The sequence below is a fragment of the Diorhabda sublineata genome, chromosome X (assembly GCF_026230105.1).
Source record: "Diorhabda sublineata isolate icDioSubl1.1 chromosome X, icDioSubl1.1, whole genome shotgun sequence".
Classification (NCBI taxonomy): Eukaryota; Metazoa; Arthropoda; class Insecta; order Coleoptera; family Chrysomelidae; genus Diorhabda; species Diorhabda sublineata.
In genome coordinates this window covers 37724345-37738566 of record NC_079485.1, presented here as the reverse complement: position 1 = coordinate 37738566, position 14222 = coordinate 37724345, and the positions used below count along the sequence as shown (strand labels likewise).

At 31.9% G+C, this 14222-nt stretch overlaps 1 protein-coding gene across 1 annotated transcript in view; it reads right to left on the bottom strand.

Annotated features, from left to right (window-relative positions):
• Positions 1-14222, bottom strand: part of LOC130451090 (ras-specific guanine nucleotide-releasing factor 2-like) — a 56773-nt gene that overhangs the window by 11261 nt on the left and 31290 nt on the right. Inside the window, exons 4-17 of the mRNA XM_056789886.1 lie at positions 11476-11582; positions 10652-10799; positions 9335-9818; positions 8928-9121; positions 6171-6296; positions 5890-6116; positions 5033-5133; positions 4852-4976; positions 3816-4083; positions 3423-3755; positions 3173-3364; positions 2638-3119; positions 2435-2580; positions 1997-2372 (exon numbers count right to left, since the gene is read on the bottom strand). Coding sequence (XP_056645864.1) covers positions 1997-2372; positions 2435-2580; positions 2638-3119; positions 3173-3364; positions 3423-3755; positions 3816-4083; positions 4852-4976; positions 5033-5133; positions 5890-6116; positions 6171-6296; positions 8928-9121; positions 9335-9818; positions 10652-10799; positions 11476-11582 — 3309 coding nt within the window. The remainder of the gene's footprint in view (positions 1-1996; positions 2373-2434; positions 2581-2637; positions 3120-3172; positions 3365-3422; positions 3756-3815; positions 4084-4851; positions 4977-5032; positions 5134-5889; positions 6117-6170; positions 6297-8927; positions 9122-9334; positions 9819-10651; positions 10800-11475; positions 11583-14222) is intronic.

The window sequence follows — 14222 nt, the reverse complement described above, 5'->3', positions numbered from 1 at the left end:
TTAATTGTGTATTACCTCCGTATGGGAGAAACAATCTTAGAGTATCATTTTGATTTGTTGTATCAAGATTATATTACATAGAAAAATTTCTATTAAGTAAAATATGAACTATTGCAATATCCACCTTATTCGCCGGACTTGAATCTCCCTAACTACTGGACGTTTCCACGCCGCAAAAATCCAAGAATATAAAATGTTATTCATTGAAGGAATAATTAATTGACGCCATAGAAAAGTATTTTGACAATCTTGCAGATTTTCACTTAGGGATTGGAATCCATAAATTAAATCACTGGAACAAAGGCATTGAAATTCGGGAAGAGTATATTGAATAATAAGATAACTTTCAAACCATGAAATTGCGATTTTCGTGTCGAAAATGACTTATAACTTCGTTGTTATGGAAATCATACAAAAAAGTTATGCTTCTTGTATGGGACATGTGCCAATATAACTGTGCATATTTCCCTATATTTAGAATTCTCCTATAATATTCGTTCTTATAATATGCAGTTTTACCAAATTGTATAGGGTACTCAAAAAGGTTCAGGCAATTTTTATGTAGAAATCGCTACAAAATTAATAGAAAGTATTTGAATATCTAGTAAATTAACGATTGCTTGATTTGCTTGGTAAGTAGACAAATATTCCCTTAGTTTTTTAAATATTGCGGCGGCTATATTTTTTCTTATTGCATCTGGTATTTCCTCTTATTCGTAAATTCAGTTTTTTCGGATATATTTTAATATTCTTCAACTTTAATAAGCAATTTTAATTTCTGGAACTGACACATATGTAATATAAGAAAATATGATTTTGATTCAGTAACTATCATTATGAACCCATTGAAACTGCAGATAATTGTGCAACATAGAATAGAGCGATATCAAAAATATTTCCTTTAGACAGAAATATTTTCAATGATAAAAGCAAAACTTCAGGTAGGCTATGGATACAGGACATTTGTTGTATTATTAATTGTTGTGATCTTTGTGTTGGAGAATTGTAATTTTAGAAATGAATTTTTCATGAAAGAACAGATATGATTTGAGAATTAGATGAATATATGTAAACAGCTGAACAGAAGCGCCTAAATATCTGATTAGTGGTATATGAAAAACATGAAAGAATTACATTGTTACTACCTAAAAACAGGAATGTACTGCCAGCTGTTACCGAGAATTGCCATATTGGTACTCGTGAAAGAACACGCCGAAACGGTATCAGTCAAAAATAGGCCGTAAATATTCTACACCAAAATAAAATGCAACCGTAATATTACACTAATAAATTCGTGTTTTTAAACCTACGTTTCCTGTTTGGGATGGTATCGTTGAGGATCAAATAATAATCGGGGCATTCTTGAGAATAATTTACCAACTCAACTTCAAAATTGTTCACTTGAATTTGATACAGAATGTGGTTTTAATGTTGATGATGTTAATGTTAATAACACGGCCCTTATTCGTATTTATTTTTTATTCGGATCTATATAGAAACCGTCTGTGCCAAGATTCTACAACAACAGAAAATGACATATAAGAAAGAGAAGAGAAACTTTCAAAAGTATTGACGTGTAAATATTGATAAAAATAGCAAATTCGAAAATATAATACAAACTTGCATAGACATTGTAGGTAAATATTTTCAGGAGTTATTTTTGTTGAATATTGTGACGGTTAATGTTTCTTAGATAACAATGTTTATATAAAAAATATATGAGCCATCCTGTAGATATCCGTATATTTTTCAAAGAGCATATCACATTTGACAAACATTCATGATAGGATGGCTTGGGTTGATGGGGGACACAATATGAAGTTTGGTATTTCAGTTGACAATGGGAGAGTATCATAAATTTCATGTTGTTCCGGTCAGTGTTTAGATTCACACAAATTGTTTTCGGAGGTTTTTATTTTGAAGCAACAAATATATATCTAACTTGTGAGAAAGCGAATAGCCTTATATTAATTATATATTAATCTAATAATATTACCGCGGTTGGAGTTAGGAGTTTCTGAATATCGATTTTACTGCTTTCTGGATCTTCTTTCGTAAGTAATCTCAATAACTGGGCTGCAGCTTTATGTTCTGCAGGGAGCAAATTTGGACTATAAATTATGTCTTCTAAAAATTCGATTGTTAAATTTTTCAAACGTGAATCATTTTCAAAATCTTGAGCATGTTTTGAAATCCAATGCCGCATTACATTCAACACTCTCATTGTACAGGCTGTTGACATAACCGATTCCTTTTGCCTTTCTCTTTCAGCGTTAGTATCTTCTTGTTCTTTGGCAGGAGAAATATCTCGAGGATTACTTGAACCAGATGTTGCAATTGCAAATGCAGCTGCAGCACTAGATGTACTACTCCTAACAATAAGAACATAATGTTTATATCAATTTTTAACTTGATCAGATGATCTTATCAATACCTTCGTTTTGATTGTCTAAATGAAGTAATAACAACACCAGCACGACTTGGTTTCGAAGTAGTTTCATGCTGGAAACTAGATCGGGCAGTTGATACATCATTATCTTGTATTGAACGCCTGGATCCGTAGTAGTTGTAAAACAGGGACTGAAATAAATATAGTTACTTTTTGATATTCATACCCCACATGTTATTGAAACATACTTGAATAATACCAGTTGAAGTTGAAATACTAGATTTAGAAGAACTACATGACGCTCTATGAGTATGGGTATAATATGAATTATCATCAGACTGATCTTCTGATTCAACCGAAGTACCTCGCTGGATATTTTTATGTTTATCAGTAGCCTCTTGTTTCAGTGTAATTGATGGTCGTTTTTGATGCTCAGCCTTCCCAGTTCCTTGGTCTTTTGTAGGGGATAACGTTTTTCCTGATTTGGTGGGTGAAGGTTTTGTTAACGGTGGTGTAGATACTGCTTTTGTGGCTATTGCTGGTGCTGGCTTTGATATATTAACTTTAGTTGGGGATGTTTTTGGCGAAGATTTCGTAGATGAAGGTTTGCTAGGGGATTTTGCTGGGGAAGAACTACCTTCTTGGCCACTATTATCTGATGGGGAAGAACCAACTAATGTTACTGAGCTTAGGTTACTTGGAGAATATTGAGCACTTACAACATTTACATCTGTAAATCATAAAGGTTAATCAATCATTGATTAAAAAATGAAAATAACTTACCAGTTAAGGTTTCACTGCTACTGGAAGTTGCTACATTTGGGATAGTTAATAATTGGTTCGTTTCATTATCATTAGCAGTGTCTACTTTAATGGAAACTGGCTTTGTTCCTGGTGGAGCAAGAGTGTCACCAGTTTTGGTCGGACTATATTTTGTAATTTTCAGTTTCTCAGGCTCTTGTCCTTCTTCTTCATCTATAATGCAAAACGTTTTATCTTCAAAATTTTATACATTATTTGAAAGAACACTTACACATTTCCAAAGTTGCTTTCCAAACCCTATGACCTTGTGAATCGTAACTATGAGATCTATCTCTGTCACTCATATCAGAACCATATCCAGAAACTGAGCTGGCTCCACTTGTTCTTCTAGGCGAAAAGCTGCTCCTTCTTCTGTCATCGAATAGCTGTGAAGTATTTTCATCTTTGTTCTGCAATCCTTCAAAGGTCATATTTATTTCTGGGGGATCCTGATCAATACTATAAAATACTTTTTTCAGCGCTTCCAAAACACTTACTCCATCAGTAAATACTCTATATGTGAGCAGAAAGGTGTTGAGGAAATCAATTGATAGGAATCGTAAGTCTATAAAAAATATTCAATTATGTTCTCGGAACAAATAAAGAAAATTATAACTTTATGTACCTGTTAATCTTTGAAGTAACCGTTCGGGTGTGGCATATCGGATTTGAGGTACTTTACATGAATTTAGAGTACGACTAAACCGTATATCAGCTTCATCTCTAAATAATTTTGGATCATTTTTAAGTGACTGGGGGAGACTTATTGAGCTGCTATCGGGCATTGCTGGTCTCATCATGTCGTTAAATTGGACATTATCCAAGCACTGCACTATATCCGAGATCCATGCTGTTTTTTCTTGTATTGACGATGCCAGAAGATGAACAGAAAGCTGAACAAATCAAATCAAATCATAGAGGAGGAAAGAAAGCATTAAAAAATATTTTATCGTTAAAAGTAATTTAATTCGATAATATTAAAGAATTGAAAAGTTACCTTAGACCATTTCTGTACAGTTTTTTTGAGAAATTGCTTCTTTGTCAACTAGTTTATAAACATTATTATGGGACTGTGGATGAATGAACTCACATCTTAATGTAACTTTCAGGTAGTTTTTTGAAAGTATTTATTTTAAAATTTTATAAAAAATGTATTTCACTGCAATTCTTCTTGTTTAATTAATTTCCTGACGATGAATATGTAGTTATTCGAAAGTTTGTATATATTTAAAAAAGACTACATTTTGGTATTTGATTGCCACAGCCCCACAATAATAACGTTTATTCATACATATTCTATTATTACTTATTCTATTGAAGGTTTTTCACTTCAAAACTAGCATTCAAATCAGAAAGCAACCATATCTAGTATATGGTGATTTTAATGCAAAGTCGATGATGTGCGGCTCTCCTATAAATGATCACAGAGGAGAGCATTTTTAAAAAGGCCAGCAAACTGCTTGGAAAAAAGTGGTGAATGAGGTTGAAAATTTCGAGTGCCCTACATTTTTAATGAGGGACATATAATTCCTTCTGTGGACACCAGTATAATAACCAGTATAAAAAATGTCACAATTTATAAACAACAAATGAATAAATATAAAAAAACTCCACATGATTAAGAACTATATAGGAAATACATATGAGCATTATCAATGTACCTGGCTGGGTTGTGCAATATTTTTCGTTTCTACAATTATTTTGAAATCCCTATTGTTGTATCCTGATCCTCCAACTGATGATTCACTGATGGTAGATTGACTAGACACTGAACATACAGAAGATTCTGTTTGGAAATTTATTAATGAATATATTCAATATTATATCAAAATTAGTCCTTACCGTCGTCGTCCGTATTATCATACGGATCCTCTATTAAAAGTGCATCAGCCAAGGGTATTTTACCTACGTCGGGTATTAAATGTAATTTTCCACTTGATGTTCTAGAAAATACAATTATCATTGAAATTTACTCGTAGCTGAAAACCTTAAAAAATTTAACTAAACCGAAAAATTGCCCACATTAAAATACTCAGATAAGAAGACATTCATTATTTGAGACGTGGTTAAACTGTCCCAAATATTATCTCTACTATGAAAATACAAGGAAAATAGTGTGTTCACTTATATATCAGATTAAAATGTAATTTGGTACAAATCTTTCTTGAAGACGACAGTCGAGGCATCTATTTGTTTATTAAAAAACCACCAATTTTCAAAACTCTTCAATATTGTGATTGAAAGCATTTTCGTAAAACACTGACAATGACGTTTGTGTTGTAAAAGCTTACATTACAAACATTCTATTCAGAGAGAGACAAAGCTTTGTTTGCTCCTCAGTTCTTAAAAAACCTATTATTTTGGTCGTTGTGACTCAAAAGTCGGTAGGAGTCAATTTTACTTCCTAATCTAATCTCCTCCAAGTGTATGAGCGAGCGATAACAGCGTGCGGTGCGAGGGCGCCGCTCTTCACAAATGTTCCAGCGAGCGTTAGCCACCCCCTCTGTAACTGGCGAATATATATATATATATATATATATATATATATATATATATATATATATTGAACACCCCGTATCTCGGAAACTAACAATATTTGCATAAGGCATGTTGAGCAGAATCATCATATTTTGAGGTATAGAATCTACAGTTCGGAGATTGAACATTCTTAATGAATCACCCTGTACAAAACTATTTACCTTGAAGCAATAATAAGATGATTTGAAAATAAGAAACATTGGCGAACTATTTCCTTTTCGGTTTTAAATGGAAGTTTACTTCTTTGAGATTTTGGTTTCTCATTAGGAAGTTGTATAAGAGATCCCTGTCGTACAAAAACCTGGTTCACGTCTAGAAGTATATCACAACCTTCAACAATCATCCTTTCAACAGCTAAGTTTTTGCGTAAATTTTCTGTTTCAGATACCTAGAAATTATATTGTTTCATATTTTATATACGTTTATTGGAGCAAATATTTACCTCGTCATGCATTTGCCTGGATAAATCTTCAAGTTGTTGTCTAGCATTCTCTAAACTTTTACGTTCCACATGATCATATGGAGTATGTGCTAACAATTCGTGAAGAGTTATTATATATCTTGGAACCTAGATGGAATTAATAATATATTTAATCGTAGTAAAGCTCAATTATTTATTCTAGGTAACAAGGATTTTATGGAGAATAAACATTTTTCATTTTACTACCAAAGCTTCTCGTTTTACTATTCACCGAGTAGTTCTCCCATTTTCAAGTCTTGTCGTGTGCCGCTTCTATAGCAAATTCGAATATTGTCGTAGTTTTAGAATATTTAATAGATTCGTAGTACTAAAGGCAAAAGACAAGTTACGGAAGAATGGAGAATAAATTAACTATCTGAATAATGAAACTTCGATATCTGTCTCGAATCAGCAATGAACTAGAGAAAAATAACCTATCTATCTGGATAATCTCCGCCATACTGCTGCCTCCTTAGAAATATTCCTCTGAAAAGACAAGACTGGACCCTGATTACTGGAGAAGGTCAAATTATTTTTATTTTGAATGTATTGTACTCGTTAGCTTTCCTTTGAATGGTAACAGACGATAATGATCAGATCCCTGTTTAATTGCAACTGTATAGATACCATTTAATGGATTTCCTCAATATTTCTCAATATTATCTTTCGGCCTGGTTCTAGTTCTAGTTATATAAATACGTTCGAGAGTAATCAAGTATTGTTGTATTCACAACCTTCAGTTATAGATCGATCCGTGAATAGTTGCATGTATGTTACAATTTGATTGCAATATTTGGCATTTTTCTTGTAGTTTATCCAATAGAATATCTCACTTAATTTTTGTAACGCCAAAATAACCTCCAGAACTGCCATCATAAAGCTGTGTCAACATTTTCGCGTTAAAGTTTCTTGAGACTAGGACTGCTTTTTGTTTTTGGTATCTTCGATGTGCTTCACAATTCTCTGAGAAGACTTTCGTATAGAATTAAAGAATTCGAATTGCCAAATACGTCTTCATGGTAGAAAAATATGCGCGCACATCGCGGTATGCTGCTTGCCGGTCTATTCGTTCGCTGATCTTCTTTCCAATGGGATATTTTCCTGTTGGTCTTCCAAGTTCACTCGCAGCTCCAGTCGTTGTATTTTAGATTTTATAACTGCAAGAAGTTCCTGTAGGTAATGCAGTAGAGTCTTCCTGACTTGGTTACCGTCTTGATGAACTATCCAAGAAGTCTTTCCTTCGTATCTTCTAGTTTTAACAAGACAGTTGCGATTCCCACATTATCAGTGTCCGTATCCAAAATGCGTTTCGTTTATTATTAGTTATATCTTAGTTATTCGTTCAAATAGTCAAGGGCACATTGAGACTCTTGATCACATAAGAAGCTGCTGTATTATCCAGTTAATCGTGTCAACACTTTGATAATTTTCCCAGAATTTGTCTTATCCGTTATAATATCTAGGTAGATTAGAAAGCCTGTGATGATGGTATCCATCAGTTGGTCAAAAATGGGAGCATTCCACTAGCCAAATGGCAGAATTGTAGCCTGCTATGAACCTGATTATTTCCCTTGCTTAAACGTAGAGAGGGAAATGGGAATGAGCAAACAAATCTCTCGACAAAAATCCTCTTAAGTATGTTAGAGAATGGAGGGCAGGGGTAACTGTTCATTCCAATGACATTGCTTCCGGTAGTCAACGCAGAACCGCATTGATTCATCTTTTTTCTTTACTAGAATTACCGAGAAATCCAAGAGACTAATGAATGGTTCAATTATCTTGTCTCGGATCATTTCCTATAGAACTTTTTGACTTAATGTCATCTCTAGTGAGAAGGTATAACTGAATCATTAAAAAGCTGGATAACGACTAGGCCTCTTCAAATAGCTGTCACCTGAAAACAACTATGGCTGATGGACGACACACACATTTCACTTATGGAAGCACGTATCTCTAGATATCCTTGATAACGTGATGCCACCATCAGTATGAGTACTTATTCCTAATAATTCTCCAGTTCATACAGTTCGAAGGAAGTTGATGGTAGCAAGTTCTTAATTTTTATCCATATATTTTTTTACAAAGTATCCACGTTCCCCTAGTGGTCATTTGATTCTAGTTCTAGATTTTTCAAATTCCAAACTTGTATAAATAAATTATATTGTATAAATAATTATATAATGAGTTCAAATATTTCAGTAATCTACAATTTAGAACACTAAAAAATAAAATGAAGTTAGGTAGAGATATGAGATCCTATATGTATATGAACTGTTTATATAGGACAGAGAATATTTAGAAAATTGATTAAGAAGTCACAAATACGTTGAAAAAATGAAACTGCAATTACAAGCTATGAAATAGCAAAAAACATACATTTGAATTCGAAGATCCTAGAAGAGACAAAAGGGGAATTCTTAAAAATGATTTATAAAGACAAAAAGAGGAATTCATTACTGTTAAAAAAAGATCTAAGCCATTTAAACCAAATGTATAAATAAACTATAAATAATTTCAATAGATAATTGCTTCTTTATCGTAAATTACAATTTAAAATATAACAATTAAGAATATGAAATATTATTACGTGGTTGGTGATCTATTTGTTCCTATAACAACATCAGGTTATATTTTCATAAAGCAATATTTACGGAATTTGCAGCACTTTCGTCATGAAACAAAAAACCTTTGTAGATACAGATTTTAAATTTCACTTTATAATTAAAATAAATGGATTACCTGATGCATAGGATACGTTAAAAATGTCTCCAAAGATCTTCCTCTACAAGCTGGTTTATTCTCAAGCCTTTTTAGTAAAGCGGAAAATTGTATCGACTGTTTACACTCAGTTAAAACTTGAAGAGAATAATGATGATTCCTTACATACTCTTGATATATGCTCAACATTGGAAGTAACATTGAAAATAAATCTCCTGAGAAAAATAAATCAATACAGTGAACAAAACATTGTGGAATGTAAATGAATAAATTCTTCCTGGTATATTCATATCTAAAATTTTCGTGGGTTGAGAATTTTGATATGTGCTACTGAATAAATATTCATTTGTGCATATAATAATTATATGTCCATATAATCAATTAATATTGACAATATTAGTATCCAATCATGATAAAAATGAACTTACCCAAAACCAGAGTAGGCCAACTTTCCAGTCTTGAAGTCAAACCTTTTAAAAAAATTTGATGTAGAAACAAAACAGTCTCGCTGTTCAAGAAAATGGAACTAATGTCTTCATGTGAACAGGGTGGCTTTTTCGATGAAGCAGCCATTTTGAAAGGTCTTAAAAAACAAGTGACCAGCACTTCCATTTGTTCCATATATTCCTCCTCATCTTCCACCATACGGAAAACTAAACTATTTCTTTTTCGCATGCTTTCAGCATGAGGACTTTTTATGTATTGTTCTACTATTTGTTTCCATCTTCTTCGACAAAGCCAGCCGCGAAAAAAGCTTTGAACTTTTTTTATTTTTCGTAGTTCTATTGAATCCTGATCTAAGTTTGCGAAATGGTCACTAACTTCAGAACTATTCGATCGTTGATTCGATAAAATGTTGCCACTTGATTGGTGATGTGGCAAAGGTTTCCATTCCTTCTTTAAAGCAAATAACTGAAACAATATATATCTAAAATGATTGATTTTTGCAATAAATCTTGGTGTCGTTAGTGAAATATGTCTGTTTTCCAAAGCGGGAAATATACCATAATATCTTTTCAGAGCACACGCGCAATGTAACATTCTCACCCATATTTTCATTGAATAGGGATGTAATTATGAGTATTTTCGTATTTGATGATGGTACTCTTATAAAATTTTCGTAATTCGACAGTTTAACAAAAACTGCTTATAATACTTTAAAATATATTGCTCCAGAATCTTGACCCCTTCATACGTTCGTATCCTCTACTTTTCTTTTATGCCTTACATGACACATTGGAAGAAATTCGTTATTCATAAACTACAGTTTAGTGATTTTTATCTCGTTTATCTCACTGCAAGCAGTTTATCTAACGTATAGTAAGTTATTGAATAGTATTATCAGCGGCGAAAGCCAGCCCAAACAAAAAATATATATTATATTGGTCAAAACCTGAGAACAATCCCAGAAGCATGGTCATATCACATGATCGATCACCTGCAATTCCAAACACGGAACGCACCTTGCAGGAAGAAAAGAAAACTTTAACTGGGGTCCAGAACGTTTGGCATCTTCCATGCTTAAATAATCACAACCAGATTCATTAAACCAATTTTTTAAAATTGAAATTGATGATGTAAAGTTCCTATAATATTTATGAAGATTAACCTTGGTTTGAGCTACGGTTTTTTATCAAGAAGCAATGCTTAATGAATACAGGAAATTCACCCTTTTCTGTTCAAATCGCGAAGTGACTGGTCTTCATAATAACAAAATAGAAGATATAACTTATTGAAAAACTTACTTCAGCTCTTAGCTTTTTAATTTCCGTTGCCAACTCTTCACATTGCAAAGTATATTGCCATTTTGCTGTTTTTTCAGATTCTACGATTTGCAACAAATGTAAATGTTTTTGTTCTAGCTCTTCCTTTTGAAGTAATAGCTTATTGAAACTAAAAATATAAATAAGTTACAATTATTGAATGATATTTTGGGATGAAGCAAAATTATAAGACAAAAATTTGGAAAATGTAAGTGAAAAGGCCCGCTTGAGAGTAGTTTTTGAAATTAGTAAGATATCATCATTTATGATCACTAAGAAATATATTTATCAGTTGAATTGTGATTCTCTTGCCTCTTTTTTTGTTTTTCATAAGATTTAGTCCCAATTTCAATTTATTTATAAAATTATCTCTAAATTTATATGAACCTTTAGCTGGGAAAGTAGGTGTACCTAAAAAATGGAGCAAAAGTATTCGATTTGAAATTTAATTGAGTTGAACAAATCAAATATTTTACAATCTCATAGATGAATTTCAAATGTGTCCGGATCTTTTATATGATATCTTTCTCGATATATTCGATGGCAGTATAACTTCGCAAATCAAGAATAGAAATCAGTGAGTTAACGTGATCAATATTTTTATCGGAGCAAAAAAGCTCAAGGAATATTGAATTCAGAGAATTATCAAATAGTATTTACTTCCTATTTTAGAGGAATCTATTATAGAGATGACTGATCTAATCTCTTGATCGAATAAAAAACCTTTTAAGAGATTAAAAGTGTTTTGAGAATCTTTTTTTAAATTATTTCACGAATTATACTATTAAAAAAAGGGATTAACTTACCTAGCTTCTCTTATAGCTTCTATCCAGTTCTTACAATCCATTTCATTAAGAGCTCGTAATTCATATTGCCGAATATTTTCTCGCCTGTATGATATTGCAAAGCAAAACTGAAACAATATTTTCAGATTTTGTGATATTTCAAAGTTGTATCACTTGAGCAAGTTTAAATTGTACTTTTCCAAACATTACTACAAAGAGCCCTTTTAATTTACAAAATCTGTCTTTTATTTTTTATTTAAAAATCTCTATTTCATATTTTACATACATTGCTGATATTTGATTCAACTGAGTGAAGGCAATTTTTTACAAGAAAATTAGGAACCTAAAGGCAGCGCGGGAACAATATATTAGTTCATTTCCTTTGTTAGCATATAATTTCAATTCTGCAGAGCGGATTAATAATTGAAAAAATATATAAAACATCTATAAACGTGTTCTCAAGAACAGGTTGACTAATTTAAAGCATTAAAGAGCATCAGATAGATTAATTTGCCAAAAAATATATTTTTTCAATGTAAATCACTCACCAGTTTTCCATATAATTTATCTCAACTTATACCTTGTTTTTATCGAAGATTGGATTTTTTAAAAGAGCTGACGTATAGAAATTCAAATCGCATTAAACAACAATGTTTAGTTCCAAAAATTAAAGTGTGATGTGGAATATTATCTATCTTAAACAGTCTTCTATGTTATGTAATTAATTTTTAAAGCGGAATCTTGAGAAGAAAATATTATGATACAGCTGATTCATTTGCTCCCCCTTGCCCCATTTATAAATCAAAAGAATTATTTATCATCATGTCACATTCTAGTTAATATATTAGAAACTAACAAGCCTGAACCTACAGTATCATGCCTACAGTAGAGGTCTGAATTCGTATTACATCACATCAGTCTTAAGTTTAAAACAATGGACCTCAACGTACATATACAGCACATAGGAAGAATCTCCAGTATCATATAGTCAAGTTCATATCCACTTCTATCCTGTTATCCCGTTTGCACTAAGAATGCAATCTAGCAAAATTTTATTTCAATATTTTCAATAGATATGTTTTTATATAGAGTTCCTCGCTCCTCCTGAAAACTCATTTTAACTTTATCATCCACCTCGTTGTAGTTTATCTTCCATAAACGGTATGCATTGAAGATTGAAGTACCCATTGCTTTTTGAAAATCCATTTTTGATGTGATTGTTTTTTTATCTAGAATGGATTCGAAGGGCGCTTAGGATAGTTTTCAAGTGGTATGGAATGAATGTCCGCTAAATTGTTTTAATCTATTACTTAAATTTTAAGTATTTAATACAAACGTGTGTGTGTGTGTGTGTGACTTTTGACTTAAATGAAATATCGATAGTATTAGTTATAATTTATACTCTAATGTTTGATATCTACAGATTTACTTAATAATGGATCTTAAATGCACTAAGAGTTCCGATAGCAAACTTAAGTGGACGATCAAATTAAAAACCTTTACGAAAGTGGCTGCCAAAAATAAAGGGAATGTTTTAAATTTTCAATAATGTCTAAATCGTCAAAAAGGAGAAAAGTTAATAATCTCAAAACATATATCCAAACAAGCGTTTATTGAAAGAACAGGATTATTTACAATGGCATAAATATTACTGCAAAACTTAGTGCTCATCCGTAGGATACAATTCAAAGACGAGCATCACGAACAATTCCATTTGATGTTCAAAAATGCGTATTAACCCAAAAACGTTATGAAAATCAAAAATTATGTCTTCATGAGCAAAAATATTAAAAATTATGTTAAAACTATATCTCGAAGCAATCCGATAGTTTACTCCTGAATAGGCGAGCTTGAATCACGTGAAACAATAAATAAACCTAAAGAAGGACATACAACATCTACGGGTACGAAACAATTTGATTTGCTAAACGAATCACTGCAGCAGTTATTCATATGATATGAGTTAGAGAAGGGTTTTGAAAAGGAAAAAGGTTATTTGACGACATCAGTTTATAAAAGCGAAATTGATGGAGACGTAGATTTAAGAAAGAGCTTTAGTCGAAAAAGTTAAAGAGAAGTTTAGCGAAGATATCGAATTAGTGAAATCTCAAAGACAAAAGGAACCAAGGATTTTTTTGAAACAATTTTTTGAGGAACAAGCTATTGAAACAATGGCGCGTCACACTGAAACTTCTAATTTATCCTTTGTACCGTCAGAACTACAAATTTGGATAAAGATGTGCCAACATATTAGAGTGGAAATAAATGAAGCTCCAAGTAATGCCGTTCCCAAAACCTTAAAATTAATTATTACAAAATGTAAATTCCAAATAATTTATAATTTCTAATTTTTTAATAAGTATCTAGCGAATCATGCAATGACAGAAAATAATCTAAAATACTTAATATATCTCAAGATATCATTTTTGCAAGTTCAAATGGAAAAAAAATATACCCCTAAACTCGTTATCTTAGACTAATACTCTGAGAGTACGCAATAGCATTGCACATAAATAAATTCAACTTCATTTAAAAAATGATTATGTCACAATCTCCAGACAATTTGTACCTAATAAGTTTGTTCAGTTTGCTACAAATACGGAACTCAAATGGCAGCATTTCAAAGAGGTCCAATAAAAGAAACCATCCCCTATAATGTAAAACTCGCTATTCCTGACGAATTTCATTCAATTAAAAGAATATACTTCAACAAGGGTAGAAGAGTGGTATAAGCGGAAGAAAATCGGAATATTTTTACAGAAGCAAGT